Source organism: Poecile atricapillus, chromosome 3 (assembly GCF_030490865.1).
Source record: "Poecile atricapillus isolate bPoeAtr1 chromosome 3, bPoeAtr1.hap1, whole genome shotgun sequence".
In the NCBI taxonomy this organism is placed as follows: domain Eukaryota; kingdom Metazoa; phylum Chordata; class Aves; order Passeriformes; family Paridae; genus Poecile; species Poecile atricapillus.
The window spans coordinates 90,168,502-90,183,983 of NC_081251.1; the positions used below are offsets into that span (position 1 = coordinate 90,168,502).

General features: G+C 36.2%; 1 protein-coding gene across 2 annotated transcripts in view; it reads left to right on the top strand.

Moving 5' to 3' along the window:
* Positions 1-15,482, top strand: part of SRBD1 (S1 RNA binding domain 1) — a 123,425-nt gene that overhangs the window by 72,569 nt on the left and 35,374 nt on the right. For both annotated transcript variants that reach the window (XM_058836487.1, XM_058836488.1), the window contains one exon: positions 2,535-2,617. In XM_058836487.1, coding sequence (XP_058692470.1) covers positions 2,535-2,617 — 83 coding nt within the window. The remainder of the gene's footprint in view (positions 1-2,534; positions 2,618-15,482) is intronic.

Below are 15,482 nucleotides of genomic sequence, written 5' to 3' on the forward strand. Positions count from 1 at the left end.
TTCATTGGTGTTTTGTTTCACTTTTGTTTGTTAGGTAGTGGGTGACTAGTATTTCAAAGTAATTAATATGAATTATTGTTATAGGAAAGCATTTTTGCAGTGAGCTATATTCATTTAAGAGATAGCTGGTGTCCTTACACTGATTAACCTTTTGTGGGGCTTTTTTGTCCCTTTTTTGACAAGAAGGCATACATGATTGTCTTTGAATTCAGAACTTCTCTATCAGAGAAGCAGGCATATCAGCTGTCACCAGCACAGTGCTTTCTGAGCCTAGCTAGCAAACTGCCTTTGTTAGGATGTTAAGATGGATATTAAAGGATATGAAAAGTCTTGCATGACTCATCAGTGAACTTCATGTTAACAGTGTATTTAACAGTGCAATCATTAAAAGTGAAGTCTCTAGTGCAGCATTTAATTGATAAACTTTGCAGTTGTGGTTTGAGGAGCCTGCATATCTCTGGCTACTGTTTTGGCTTCAAGTACAAGTGTATAGTCAAGTCCTTTCCTGAAGTGCTGTGGAACCTTTAACACCCTTCAGTAGAGATTGTTGCTGTTTAAATTAGGCTGCAAGGACTGGGGCACCTTTCATACAAGGAAAACCAAGAAAACTGTAAATGCTCAGCCTGGACGAGGCTCAGGGGAATCTTAAGGGCCATAAGTATCTGATGGGACGGAATGAGGAAGAGAGCAGCAGACACTTCTCAGTAAAGCCCACTGTTAGGACAAGAGGCATTGGGCACAGATTGGAACATAACAAATTGAGTCTGGACAGAATAAGACATTTACCTATTGTTAGGGTGGCCCAGCGCTGGAATGGATTGACCAGACAAGTTATGAATTCTCTGCCCAGCTGCTCATGATCTGGGGCAACTTGCTGTAGCAAACCCTGTTCCAGCAGGGGTGTTAGACAAGGCAGCTCATGTTCTCCAAAGGTGTGTCTAACCTAAACGCCTCTGTGAACTAATACAATTACTTCTGTGGTCCAGTAAAGGGGCTTACAGGTTATTTTATATATATGGTAATTATAACCATGTTCAGGCTTTCATACACGTAAGTGTGCGTGTGAAATCAGCTGGTGAACACTGGAGATACTTCCAGTATTCCTGTTTTAGCATTGTGTGTGTTGTTGATCAAACTACTGTGTATATATATATATATGTATTTATTCCTGACTCCTGTCTGTTCTTCCTCTAACCCTCTCCTGATTTGCTTAGAAATGTATTTAAATGTAAAGCATTCTTGAAATGACTGGTGCCCTGTGAGGTTGATTCTGGACATAGCTTTTAAAGGCCCACAGCTTTCTTTGGTCCCAATTTTCTTATTCTTGCACAAGTGCATGTGGTAGAAAAAACAGCCTTGGCAACAAGGTCAGACATTGTTATGTTTGCTTTTTTTTTTTTTTTTTGAGGGCTTTGTTTTAATTTTTATTGAGTTGGGGTATTTTTGGTTTGTTTTCTTTTGGGTTTTGCTTTTTGTGGAATTCTTGGGGTTTAGAGTTTTATTTGTTTGTATACTTTTTTTTAGGGATTTTTTGTCATTATTTGGAAAGATTTTTGGAAAACACTTGTCTTTCATTAGTATTTACTTCACTAGGTAGAATCAATGTTCTAAGAGCTGCTAAGCTTAAGTCAGGAGAAGAAAAATAATTTATAGATGTAATACTGGTAGATGGAACTCTTCTAGTTTCATATAAGTGGGAGGGAGCACAGTTGCAAATACTGAATACAACCCAGTATCTGCAGAATCAGACCAAGTTTATGAACTGACGTTTGGAAATAAGCTTTTTCTTCTGAGATTTTGGCAAGCAAATGATATATCAATAAACACAGCCCTCAAAAATGCAGTCTTGATTCAGCATTTGGATTTAGAAGACCAAAGGTTCTTCCCATATGCTCTTAATGTCACAAGAAATGTTGGAAATTGCTATTGTTTTTCTAAATGTGGTTATAAGGGCTGCAAATTGATGTGCTTTGGTGTGCAGCTTAGATCAGTGAAGTCCAAGAACCATTTTCAAAGTGAACGCTAAATGTTATGGTTGAATTAGATAAACATATAAATATCTGATACATACCTTAGGAAATACTATATTGGATTAATAAGTCTGTGAACAGATATACTCTGTTATTGTTTTAAATGTTTATTCGTTTCTTGTATGTCTGGTTTGAGGCTAAAGGTTCTTACAGAATTTAATGTTGAATATTACATATGCATTTATTATGGGTAAAAAAGGAAAAATATAGTGTACACAGTTTTATTTATTAACTCTGTGACTCAGAAAAACTTTTTAAATGTCGTGATTACAGTTGAAAATATCTCTAGGTCTTTGCTGGAATTACTCAAAAAGTTTGATTAATGTATGTGTGGTGTCCATGTCTAACAATAAAGAAGGATTCTGCTATATTATTATTAACAGCTTAAAAAAAATTAAATGCATAGAAGATGTAAAAAAAAACCAAAACACCTTAGAAAAAGCAATTACATGTTTTAGGTTTTTCAGAGAAAAGTGATAGCTGTTTTCTAATTCTGTTTTTCAGTTTCCATAGCTAGACGTGTCCAAGACCCATTAGCTGAGCTAGTGAAAATCGAGCCCAAACACATAGGAGTTGGAATGTATCAGGTAAAATAATATGTATCATTTAATCTAAGTAATCTATCATGGTATAGAGCAAGACCAAAATGCTGCTTCATAATTGTCAACTAGTTATGTCTCCTTTAAAAGAAGTTTTCAGGTTGATGGAGTGGTACTAAATACTTTTTTTACATCTCTGCTTGTAATGATTGTGATTGTGACTGTGAAATGGCTGTAGCTAGATGTATAGTCTATTAAAAACATCAAATCAGACAGGTAACCTGATCTGTAAAGCTTTCTTTTTCTGTATTGTTACAGCAATGGGGTTTTAGGTCTTTGTGTAAAATACAATGAGATATTGATCCTCCATTTAGGGTTTAAATTGTACTATTAAGTGCATTCCTTCTAAGAAGTTTGTAATAAGAGGGTTTGTTTAGAAGTTTTTAATTTAGCAAAGCTCAATTGGAAAACATTTTTATCCATTTTTGTGGGTTATTTCTGAGAAGAAATTTTTACTTTCCAAGTTTCTTTACAAAGAGTATTATGTTAAGAAGTGGTACATAACTTATTGTCATTTTATAACATATTGCTATCCATCCATCATGTGCTTAAGAGGTGATGCAGATTTTTGTTTATCTTTGCTTTAAGGAAAGAAGTATTAAAAAAACAAACAAATGTGAAATGCTATGTCAGTCAGCATTTAGAGAAGTTGATTTTTTTTAAAACAGTCTCAAAGATGGAATATTTTACTATTTGCAGTATACTGTGAATTCTTAATTACTAAGAGCTTGCATTGCTGTGTCTAGAAGGTATTGATTTAAATGCACACCATCTCAGTGGCCCATGAGGACATTGTACAAGCATACATTTAAAGCAAAAAGACATGGAATTGGTGGTGGTCATTTGGTTTTGGGATCATTATACTATGATACGAATATTTCAGTGAACAATATTGCAGCAGCTCACTGCAATCACAGAGACTGAGGCTGGTGTAATTTACTTTTCATTCATTGAGAACAAAGTAAGTACCATGTTCTTGGCCCTTCCAGAGAAGCTTCTTGATCCAGTACAATTGTGTTGCAAGTAAATGCCCAGCTGTTATTTTTTATTGTCCAAATTGGTTAGATGAAAAGTTTCAGAGAAATAAATCCTAGAAGCCTAGGATAGAGGTAGGCCTCAAATATTGTTCATTCCCAGCTATATGTATTTTTAATTCTTGTCATGGTTTGAATAAGTCGCTGAGGTAGATACTGTTGAAATTCCTAAGAATCATCACAGAAGCTATAGCATGTTTGTTTAAAGATACATAAATTTCTCAAGTGCTAGATCTTTTTGTGGTGTTACTGAAAGTAAATTTGTACTCTTGATAACAAAGTCAGAAGGTCTCCTGCCCTTTGGACATGACAGCTCTCTTGTGGCACCGGAAGGGAATGGGAAGAGAAGAGGAATTAAGCTTTTCTGTCTTGTCTTCCTTTTAGAGAGGCAGCCACTTGCTGGTGTCTCAGAGGACAGGCATGGAAAAAGCTGGTTTTTTGTACTAGGAGTCCCAGAGGAGTGGCTGATATAATCCCTCAGATACAAAGAGTATTTCAGGTATAGAATTTTATAATATCTAAGGCAACTTGAAAAGTTTTATTACATTCTAATTCATAATCTAAATGCTGGCTGTAGCTTTTTTATTAATTTCTGTGGTGAAATTTGCAATGCCCAGGCTAGATCATAAATACAGCAATCTTTTCAGAGGTGGTTGCTTTCTTGGCCTATTGTAACTTTAAACCTAGCTTTTAAATATGACCTTTCCTTTCTTAAACACCCTGAAATTGATATTTAAGAATCTGACAAATCCAGGTTTTGGCATTCTTGTCCTGAAAGAGGGATAGTGATTAGTCTGTCAGCAATTAGGCAGAGGCAGGCTGAGACTGTGCTGCTGCCCATAACCATGGAAGCTGTGTAGCACAAGCAACAAGGTGGTTTCTTGAGAGATGGTTGCACACTCACTGTGTATTAATAAAAGTGTGAACTGCCTGAGGGGATGGTTCTGCCTTTTCTATTACTCCTACTCAAGTGCCCCAATCTTTTTGTGTTGTTGGTAATAGCTACATGATGTCCTGAGTTGGCGTAACAGAGGGGCATCAGTGCCTAGCTTGCAGGGCAGCAGAGCTGGGGCAGCTGCCTTCACAGCAGCCTGACTTGGGACATGGCTTCTGTCAGTTTAGGACGGCCAGAGGTCACAAATTACTCTACTTGAAAGGCGGTCTTTTCTTAGAGGTTGAAGTGACAGACTGGTGAAGCAAAATCTGCCTGATGAAGGCTGTAGCTTTTGTAGTGTGACTGTGGTACAGGAACACTGTGTGTTCAGCTGAGTGACCTCCTTGGGCAGGATGTGCTCTGCTGCTATCAGCAATGATAGCAGTGCTACAGAAAAGTGAAGTGGTCATGTGCTAAATCTGCTGCTTACAGTATGAGCTTGCCCAAAGTCTTTGGAGTGTGCACCACACAAAGAGAACTGAGTGAAGGGGCTGCATCTTCCCCAGTTGCTACTTCCATGGGATTCTGGATCACTCCCATCTGGTGTCTTGGTATGTAGTGTGCATGTTTGTGAGAATATTGGTGTTCTCTAGTTTTTCTAAGGCAAGTTTTCCAAGCAAATCTGCTCCTCTGGGTGTGGATACTTCAGATATGGAATTGCAAGTTTCCAAGTAGTAGGAGATCTGTGTAAATTGAATCCCGTCAGCTGGGATTTGTTTACTTATTTTAGATGGGAAAAAAAAATAATTGAAACTTGAACTTGGCCACCTGCTTTTATTCTCATTTCAATTTATGATTGAGTTTGTGCACTGCCAAGAAAATCAGGTTTGTCAGAGAAAAATAAACAGGCCCCATATCTCCTAACAGATATTTCCTTTAACAGAGAAGCACAACCTGATTTATTAGAGCCTCTCTCAGACAAAATTCCAATTGCCTAAAGGTCCTTGTCTTCCTTCATCTTTATCTCATTAGGAAAATTGTTCTTTCCTCCCAGACAGGAACCTAGCCAAAATTAATTTATCACCTTCAGGCCATATTAGTATGATTTTTTCTGTAGTTGAACATGAAGCCCAGATTTTGCCTGATACAGAATATATTTGCCTTGTCACCTTCTGATGCCAGTTCAAAGCTAAATTTCTATTCAGGGAGAAGCAGGTACTGGCTCAAGACTTTATTTTGCTGCACACTGAATTTTGGCGAAGAATTACCATTGCAGGTATAATGAACTTGGAAGATATAGAGAAGAACTGAGAACAGAGCTGCTTCACAAAGATTGTGGTTAGGGAATTGAATTTCAGAGAAAAGAAAATGAATAAGAAAGCAAAAAATCTTTACTCTCAAATAAAAACCCAACTTTTCAGAGGTGAGTGAAGCAGCACTAAGCATAAGCTTTCAGCACAGTGAAGAGCGGAATTAAGTTAATATACTTTTAAAATGTCAAAACCTGAATCTGTTAAAAGGCAGAGAAATGATAAATAGAGCTAAACGAATATGTTAAGTTTGGTTGGTCTTTTGATGTTCATTTGATGTACAAAATCCCTGGATCCTGAAAAATCCAATAACCTCTAGAGGGATAGATGGAGGTCAAACTCATCTGTAGCCTGTGAACAAAATATATGATCCATGTTGCAAGATTAGAATTTTTGACAAATTCTGTGTAATGCTAAAAAATGCACTGTGTCTGATCTTGAAAATGCAGCATCATATTTGGTCTGTATAATTTTAGGATTCCAAAAATCTGTTCATAATCTGGTTTTGGGTGTGGTAACATCTTCACTGTTGATCATTTTTTGGAAAATTAGCATCCTAAAAGGATGTAAGGGATAATATATATGTAGTTCTGTGACTTCTGAAGTGGGAGGATACTTGATTACAGATGTATCTGGAAAATTTTGTGTCAAATAAATAACATCTGTAAACAATACTCAAGTAGCATTCCCTTAAGGAAAAAAAAAAAAAAAAGAGCTAATTCTTGGGGTTTTTTTTATATAATTCTGGAAGGTCCTGATCAAAGGAGCATTTCATAAAGCATAATCAGAGTCTGATAATAACTGAATCTGGAAATGTCTTTTTTATCCTTCTTGTCCATGTTCCTTTCCATGGTCCTCTAGTTATTGGAGTGCATTGGTTTTGCATTTGATTATTACCTGTAGGATGTTTTATTGTTTCAGTTGCAATCTGATATTCCTTCTAGGCTTGAGTTTTTCCCCCAAAGAAGATGGGTATGTTTTGGTAAACAACAGTGCGAGTTTAGATAATGCTTTTAATCAGACACACTTTCTCTTTAGTTGGACCAGTTTTATTAATTATGGCATTGCAGATACAAACCACTTTAAAATCTACAGCCAGCTAGTTAATAGTGAAGCATCTCACTGAAGGCTGTGTCTCAATTGGAAACGAAGGAGCTTTTTTCTTTCTTCTAGAAGTCTGTAGAATGTTGTCTCCTGTCTCAGACCATCTTTGTCTGGTCCTTCCTTGTCTCAAGGCCAGTGAGGGGCAACTTATAGACAGTGGTGGAATGATGTTACTGGTCTCTCCTGCATGTGGCTGAAGTTGCATGTAGCCCTTCTCATTTGTTGCATTCTTCAGTTTTCTTCTCCCTCAAAAGATGTCTGTGGATGGCATCATCACTGCTGAGATTGATTTTTTACCTTCAGCTGGTTCTTCTGCAACAGGAAGGCTATTAACCCTCCTGTTGTGAGGTGTGGTATTAACCTCACTTTTGACAGCAGTACTACTTAAAATTTTATTCCTCTGGTGAAAACCCATCATGCATATTATTTGCTTGAGGCAATCTGACTGTATATTTGATGCAATGGAGATGTCTGAGAGCTGAACTATAGCAACATTTTAGAAATACAGAGATCAAAAGGAGAGACTTCAGGGATACCTCTAAGTGAAAGAGTATGACCAGTTGGGTCATACTGATTCAGCTGTGGGCTGAAAAATTCCCTGCATTATTTCTATTGTCTTTACTGCAACAGAACCCAGCTGGTCCCTTGCACTGCAGGTATTTGTTAGCCTGTTCTTACAAAACCCCAGCAAACAGAACTCAGTAGCTTTGTTTGGGTAAAGCAAATGTTGTATTGTTTCTCTAGTAATGGAAGCTTGAATATTTTGTTTAAATAGAAAGCTTCTAACAACAAAAAAAGCTGTGAAGTAGTTAGTGATTGCAAATGAGTTGTCAGAATCCAAACATCGGTCATCATAAAGAACCAACCAGTGTTTGGTTTGAGAAAACCTTTATCTTTTTTCCTTAGAATAAATACGCAGTTTTTAATGGTGAAATATATGATTGGTATCTCCTTGGTATCTGATTTTGGTTATATCTTCATATAGTACACTTTTATTTAATAGCATGGAGAAAGTACAGAAGCTGATTGTTTTTCCAGTCAGGAGAGTGTATTTTTCACTGATTATTTAAGGAGTTTTTTGGTTTTTTTTCTATTTTGGAGGATTTTCTTGATTGACCCATAGAGTATATGAGTAGTTAGGTGTATTACTTGGCTAGCATCGGAGAATCACTCATAAATGATGTGAGAGTATGATGACATGATGTGCAAGAGCTTTTTTAAACCTTTGGGGTGGCATTGTCAAAACAGCCTTAAACTGAGCTTGCTGTATTAAGCTTATTAAGACAAGTTTGTGTGGGTTTGCAGCTTACATTATTTTTTTTTTATTAAGAAAATGGGATATCTTATTAGGTGAGCAGTTCTTTATTTTGTGTGATTCACATAGCTCCTGTGGAAACACAGTTAATCAGGAATGTTGTTCATGCTGGTTAGAATTGCAGGTTGCAGGTTTCAACACCCAGTTGAACAGCCTGTCTACAAAAGGCTTCAGCATTCCTTCTGTATGACTGAACTGAATATACACACGCAGTTCAGCAAAGGATTGAACCTCTTTGATTAACATTGGAATTTCATGAGTTTGTTTATGGTTTTCTATACTTAAATTAAAGTGGTTGCCTACAGAGAACCTTTGCTTAAATAAAGCAAAGTCTAAGGGTGAGAATACCAATGTTTAGTTATGTGTATCTTGCAGTAATCAAACAACTTAGTAATAAATGTAAATCACTCCTTTTTGGCAGTATATGGCAGCTGGTTGGTAATGGATGTATCTTAAGTTGAAAAAACCTAATTAAAGGAGATGTGCTAGTGGACTGGAATCTGACTGAAATTAAAGAAACTGGCTATATTTACATAAATTTTAAAAATAGGCTAAAGGATACATTACCATCATTGTAAATTTAAATAAAAACGAACTAAACAAAACAAAAACAAAGTAACTAGACAACTTCTGGGCTGCTTCTGTATTGAATCTCATATCTGAAAAAACTCACTGGGACTTTAAAGAAAGGGACATGCAGGATAGTATTTCACTGCTCTTACCTATGCTCCTCAATAAAGGAAACTTAAACCTCTCCTTCGAACCTGTAATCTGCAAAGAGATTACTGTCACTGAAAGTTTTTGCTGGATACTGCAAGGTATTGCTTGCCATGAAATTTGTGGAAAAGGGAGAGAAGTACTCAAGATTTTAAGGTTTATAAAAACTTTTTGAGGGACAGGGTGTGGTGGCTGTACCTATAAAATATTAGGAGCAGTCCAAAAACCCAGTGTCTTGTCAGTAAGGAAAAATATGTATTTATTTTTTTACTTAAGTGGATATATATATTCATGAATAGGTCTGTGCTTAATACAGGATTTTTAGCACTGAGCAAGTTATGGAATCCTTAATTTTGCTATAGTAGCAATGAAATATTAGCTCTGTGAGGAAAGCAAGCAAAAAAATTGTATGTGCTCTTTGCCCAGCATCATTTTTAGGGTAAATGAGAGCTTGTCATTTTGAAAAAGTAAAGGTCTGTGAGCCAAGCCATCTGACATCCAGTGGGAGCAAAGTCTTCGCAAACAGCTTTGCCAAAGAGAGGTAATAACCCCATAATGTTTTGGATGCTTCCCCATGCCACTGAAGTAGGTGCACAAAACTTAAGCATGCTTTCCTAGTAAGTTACACCTCTGGCAAGTTTGTGTAATTTAATCTTCAGCAGCGGTTCTGCTGACTTCCAGGAGTGGTATATGTATCCTGTAACTTGACAGTCTCTCTGATTCCATCTACCTATTCTCTGGCTGGCAAAGAGAAATCAAATGTTCTGCCAGCAAAGCACAATAAACTTTTGCTAGTCTATTACAGTCATTTGCAATAAAGCAAAGGAATATAGAAAGAAATAACTTGCATTATTGCTAATGTTACCTAGTACACTGCATTTACTGGCGTCTCCAGGAAAACATGCCAGCTCAAAGAGGTGAGATGCTGCCCCTTTAAGGAAACGACGGAAAATGTGTGCATGTGTATTTACAAAGAGTGCAAGAGTACAGCAGTATCACCCCATCTGCACATGTCACTCATGAAGCTGCCCATGGATTGCATCTCCTTTTACTGCTGTCACCAAAAATGCACTGTGGACAGCATTTGAAAACTTGTCAGAGATGTGCCTTTGTAAGCAACCTGAACTGCAGGTAAATTTTAGACATTACTGCTAATAATCCCACCCTCACGCTGCTGCTATTTGTTGTTAGAGAGTTTGTACCTGCATATGTGGGCTTTTACAGAGCTGCTGAGGTTGTAGGAAAAGCAGGGAAGCTCCAGAAGTGTTGGTGTACTGAGGTGAGATGATCTAAGGGTGTTGATAGGAAACAGCTGCTGGACAGATTTTCCCTCCCCGTTGATTGCTTAATTACCAGTTCTCTTGGCAGAAGTTTGTTAGGAACTTTTTGTCACCATATGACTATAGACCTGTGATTCGTGCTGTAATAGGGTTAAAGCAATATGTGTTATTGTTCATGAAAAATAGGTGTAAAGGTTGTTTACTTCCAGACCTCCGTAAAATCAGCACATAGAAAGTCATCAGCAGGATTGCCCAGATTTAGGGTACCCTGTCTGCAAGCCTGCGTAATATTTCCGTTTGATTTTTTTTTTTCCAATCTTGTAAATGTACTTGGACAGAGTTAATTCAAACATAGGCGGGCCACCTGAGTGAAGATCCACCCAGGCAGATTAAACTTTTTGAAAGACAGTTCTATTGGGGGAGCCAAGTGGCAAGAGGAGCAAAATGAGAGTTGTGAGGCTGGGATCCTGCAAATCAGCTTGATATGGCTTCTCTGTGCATTGGATTGCAAAAACTTAGTTGACTAAAAGCTGAAACAGAAAAGAGGATGATAAAGTCTGTCTTTGTAAAAGGTTTTTTGGTTAAACAGCTTCTGAAATGTGCGAGATGCTGTTGGGTTTCCTCTTTATTTCTTAAAGTGTTTAATGACTTTAAGTGAAAATATGCGAGTTTTAGCACTGAAGAATTGTTCAGCTCCTTTCATCTAGGTTTCAGTTAAATTTGCATAACCAAAGTTCTTTGCACTTTTGAGACAGTCATAAAAATGCTATAGTAAGAAACTGCCAGAGATCTGCATAACCATTATGAGCTATTTGTGTTTGTGAATTTGTGTTTCAGGCTCAGTCATCTTTTATGTGACCTTAATTTCTAAGATGTTATATTATTAATTGTATTCAGATGTTGATATAAATATTATAATGATAAAATTGTTCAAACAATTACCATAGTAAAAACATCTCTTTAGTGTCTAAAGTCAGGTAAAAGTGGTACTAGGGATGTGAATCACTTGCTTTGAATGTGTGTGTGGAGCCAGTTTAAACATCGTAAATGTAAATATTATTTGTTGGTGGAATTCCATAGTCACTGCTTGCTGTGCAGTGGTCATCTGCTGCATCTGTTGTTTTGGTTTCATAAATTAACAGTATATTCATTTGACTCATAAGGAGAAGTACTAATACTGTCATGCTTTTGAGTGATTCCATGTGAGTTCGTAGCACAGGAGCTGATGATTTATACCCAAAAATCTGAAATCAGCAATAAATTTGTGTTTTGGTTCAGCAGGAGAACAGAAGTGACAATTAAAATTTTTACAATACTTTAAAACCATAAATGGTTTGCTAATACATATGGTTTGATTGATTGGTATTAAGTAAAGTAAGAACTTGATGTTTTGCAATGAAATACATAAAATAATTATTTTTATGTAATTTGAACAAATACCAAATTATGGAATGCTGCAAGAATTCTTTCATATGTTTATTTAAGCTATGAACTTATTTTTCTCATTAATTATTTACTATAAAATGTAAGTAAATGTTAAAATTCATACAAATGTACATATTTGTTTTAATATTGGACCTGTGATCAAATTTTTCTTCTCTCTTGAGGAGTAAGAAGAAAGGTGAACTTAAATAAATGTAGGAGGAACTTAAATTAGTGCTTCTATTCCTCATGATAATTTTGTGACAGCTATGTTGTTCAACAGACATCACGGAAAATCTTAGTCCTTTTTCAGTGAGACAATGCAGCATGCAAGATTTCTCTGATGTTTTGTAATTTGTTGCTTTTTAGATTTTTATCTTGCTAATAACACTTACCCTAACAAACAGTTTTGAAAAAATAATTTTAGAAACTAAAATCATGTTTCGCTAGACAGTGATTAATATCTGTGACCTTTATTTTTGTATCAGGAACATAAATATACACTTTTTTTCTGTGTCAGTCATTGTCTAAGATTTCATCTTTGTTCTGCTTTCCATTACATACCATGAATTATATGAAATTAATTTAATCGCTATTCCAAACAGAAATTAAATGTGCCCTAATCCAGAGTTACGTTGTTTGCTTTTACAACTGTAAGTCATAAGTAATTAATTTTCCTTGGAAAATTAATTCACTTACCATTCCCAGTAGCATCATATGTTGACACAGGGTTATAGATAGTTTAATATTTTTGTTCAGCATGTTGGCTTCAACTTTGGAAGACCTTAAAGCAAAACAAATTCAAATTTACTCAACTGTATATAATTCAGGGTTATTTAAAGTGAATGTTGTCTTTATTGCTGTCAACCAGCTGATGATGATGATGATTCTAAAATTATATTCAGTCTTCCAGAAAACTAAAGTCTATGGGCATATGTGATTAATTTCTTCAATAGCAGAAAAACTGTTTCATATCATACATTTGGATAACAGGGCCACTGGAATGCCATCAGTAGTACAAAAATTTAGCTCCATGGTGAATATAACTATATATTACAAAGCTTTGGGCTACGAAGCTCTGTTTTTCCACATGCCTCATGTTGCTTGAGATAGTTGTAGGATTCATTACTCCTGTTGCACACAGAATTTCCTAAGTTGCATTACTTTGGAATGTTGTTTTGTTTTCTATATGGTCATGGACAGAAGTACATCTCATTGCAGCTCCAAAGGGCATCACGGGTACTTGTGTGGGTGGCCCTGTTGTCCACAGCTGCCTGTCCTTAATAAGTGGCATTTAGTAGCAGGGGCCAAAAGTCTTCCGGAATGAGAGAGGCAGCTTTTAAGTTTAATCTTTAAAGTTTGCCAGGAGGACCTCTTTATTTTTTTCCCTTTTTTTTTTTTTTTTTTTCTCCCCCTCTTTCCTTTTTTTTTCTTTTCTTTTTTCCTTTTTATTTTTATTTTTTTTTTAATTCTGTGAAGCTCCATAAAACATGGTGTTTATTACTTTGGTTTATTTTTATTTATTTAAATCTCTCAGCTGAGACTCCAGTGTTGCAGTTCAAACAAGCAAGGCTTATTTTACAAATGTCCCTTTGTGAGCTGGTGGCTGCATTTTGCCTGAATGTAGGGGGTTGGTATCAATGGCATTTAATTTAAAATTTTGGAGGTGGAAAGTAGAAATTGACATTTAATTCCAGTGTAAAGTTACTGCTAGAACAGGCATAAAAATATTATTGCATTAGCAGTCACAGGAAGAAAATAAACTATGAGCAGATTAACAATATACACTCACATGACAGACTTGTGTAAAATAGAGCAGTAGATAGACAAAAATAATTTTTCAGATGTTTTTTTCACCACAGTACATTTTGTTAAGTAGACAGTGTGCAGAAAAAGTATTCAAGTAATAGAAACAGGTCCTACTAATAGTGCCTAAAGGTAAATGTCTCTGTACATAGGAAAGCTGTGCATAGATAAATTTTATCACACATCTCCTATCCATACATATTTGTATATGCAACATTGATGAATGTGTTGACAGAGATCTCCATTAAATTCTCTATTGCTTTCAGATTCAATTATCTTGAGCTTCCCTAGCCTATATAAGATATTTAATGTTGCTTTGTGTATCTATTACTGTAACAGGTCTCAGTAACTACTGCTAGCTGTTTCATTATTATGGCTAAACTATTTAAATAAGACTTCACTATGATGCTTAAAAGTACAAAATATCCTGAAAAAAAAAAAAAAAAAAAAAAGTCTGTTGAATTAAGTTTGGCTTCATACTTCTTGACAGTCATGTCTATAAGTAAAGCTGTGTCCTACCCACCCCACCAAGCTGTTCTTGTGCTCCTTACCCAGTCTACCAGCTTGAACAAAGTGCAACTCTTGCCAAGCCTGCAGTTGCTGTGGATTTCTTCATTTTCACCTACCCCTGTGATAGGAAAATATCAGGAAAATGAGAAGCAAGAACCAGCTCTATCCTTTTCTTATCCTTCTTGTTAGAGCTTTTGCTGATTACATGTCTGAGAGCAGGAGGCTTGGAAACCTGTCCCACTGTATCAGCATTCTCTTTAGTTACCCTTCTGTCCTACTTTTATCGCTAGGTACTGCATGTACTAGTATGTTGCCTATGAAAAATCTTGGGAGCCAACCAAGAGCTGTTGCTGTTCTCACAAATTTCTTGGCAGAGAGAGTTTGTGTTTTTGTTGGGAATATCCTCATTCATTTTATGATAACAGTGATTGTCTAAATTTGTAAGAAAAATTATGATAAAGCAATTATTGTTTAAAAAGAATCTGTATAAACCATTTCTTCAGGCAGAATTTATACTTCAAACTCAACTGCAGTTTTGGATTAGATAATTCAGAGTTGGCACTAATTCTGAAAAAAATATTGAGCTATGGAGTACTATAGCAAAAATCCCAAGAAGCTTGAACGAACGTGTACACTGTCTCCTAGTGCCTAGTGTAAGTGCCTGGCTCTTTGGAGGCCACCAAGAAATCTACAGTGATTGACGTGCATTCTGGCAAAGCATTTTTTTTCTCTTCCTCCCCCCCTCCCTGCAACAGTGTTGCAGTCAGTCAAAGTGTATAGACAAAGCTGAGTGAATACCAGTTTCCCCAGTACAAGGGCTATTTTTTCAGGAAGTCTAACTCAAACCAGATGTTTTGCTTAGACCTAGAGTTGGTTGCTGCCAAGCATCTCATCAGAGGTCAGAGTTCTGGGCTCAGGGCCTTGCTAGAATTCTTTCACAAATTGCTATTCGGTGAGGTTTTAATCCTAATGGAAAGAATAATGTGCTTGTAAAATCTGCAGCTATTTCAAACACAGTATACATATTGTGGACTTCAAATGACTACGTATTTCATTCCCATAAACAGGGAATGCAGATGAATGCAGTGTGTAATAGTTTTAGACATTCAAGCTTAAACCAAGTATATCGTTTATACTACTGTTAACCATTTGCATTCTTAACACTCCTGTAAAATGAATAGTAATCTTGACTAACAATTGGCAGCTCGAAGCAAAACAAAATGAAAAAAATCTCCAGCGTGTTTTGACTTGTAAGCTGTTTCCTGAAGTAAATAGTAAATGCTTTTGAGAATGTTCAAAACCACTTTGCTTGCTAAGGCACTAGGTCTGGCACAGTTTGTTTCTTTTTTATTTTTTCTGTCTCGGTTTCTAAATGGCCTGGTAGCAGCATTTTATGATCAAGTTAATCTTGCTTTAACTATTCCTTCATATTGCTAATTATTCACCCCAAAACCTCAGAGTTGAGCATATATGCTCCAGCT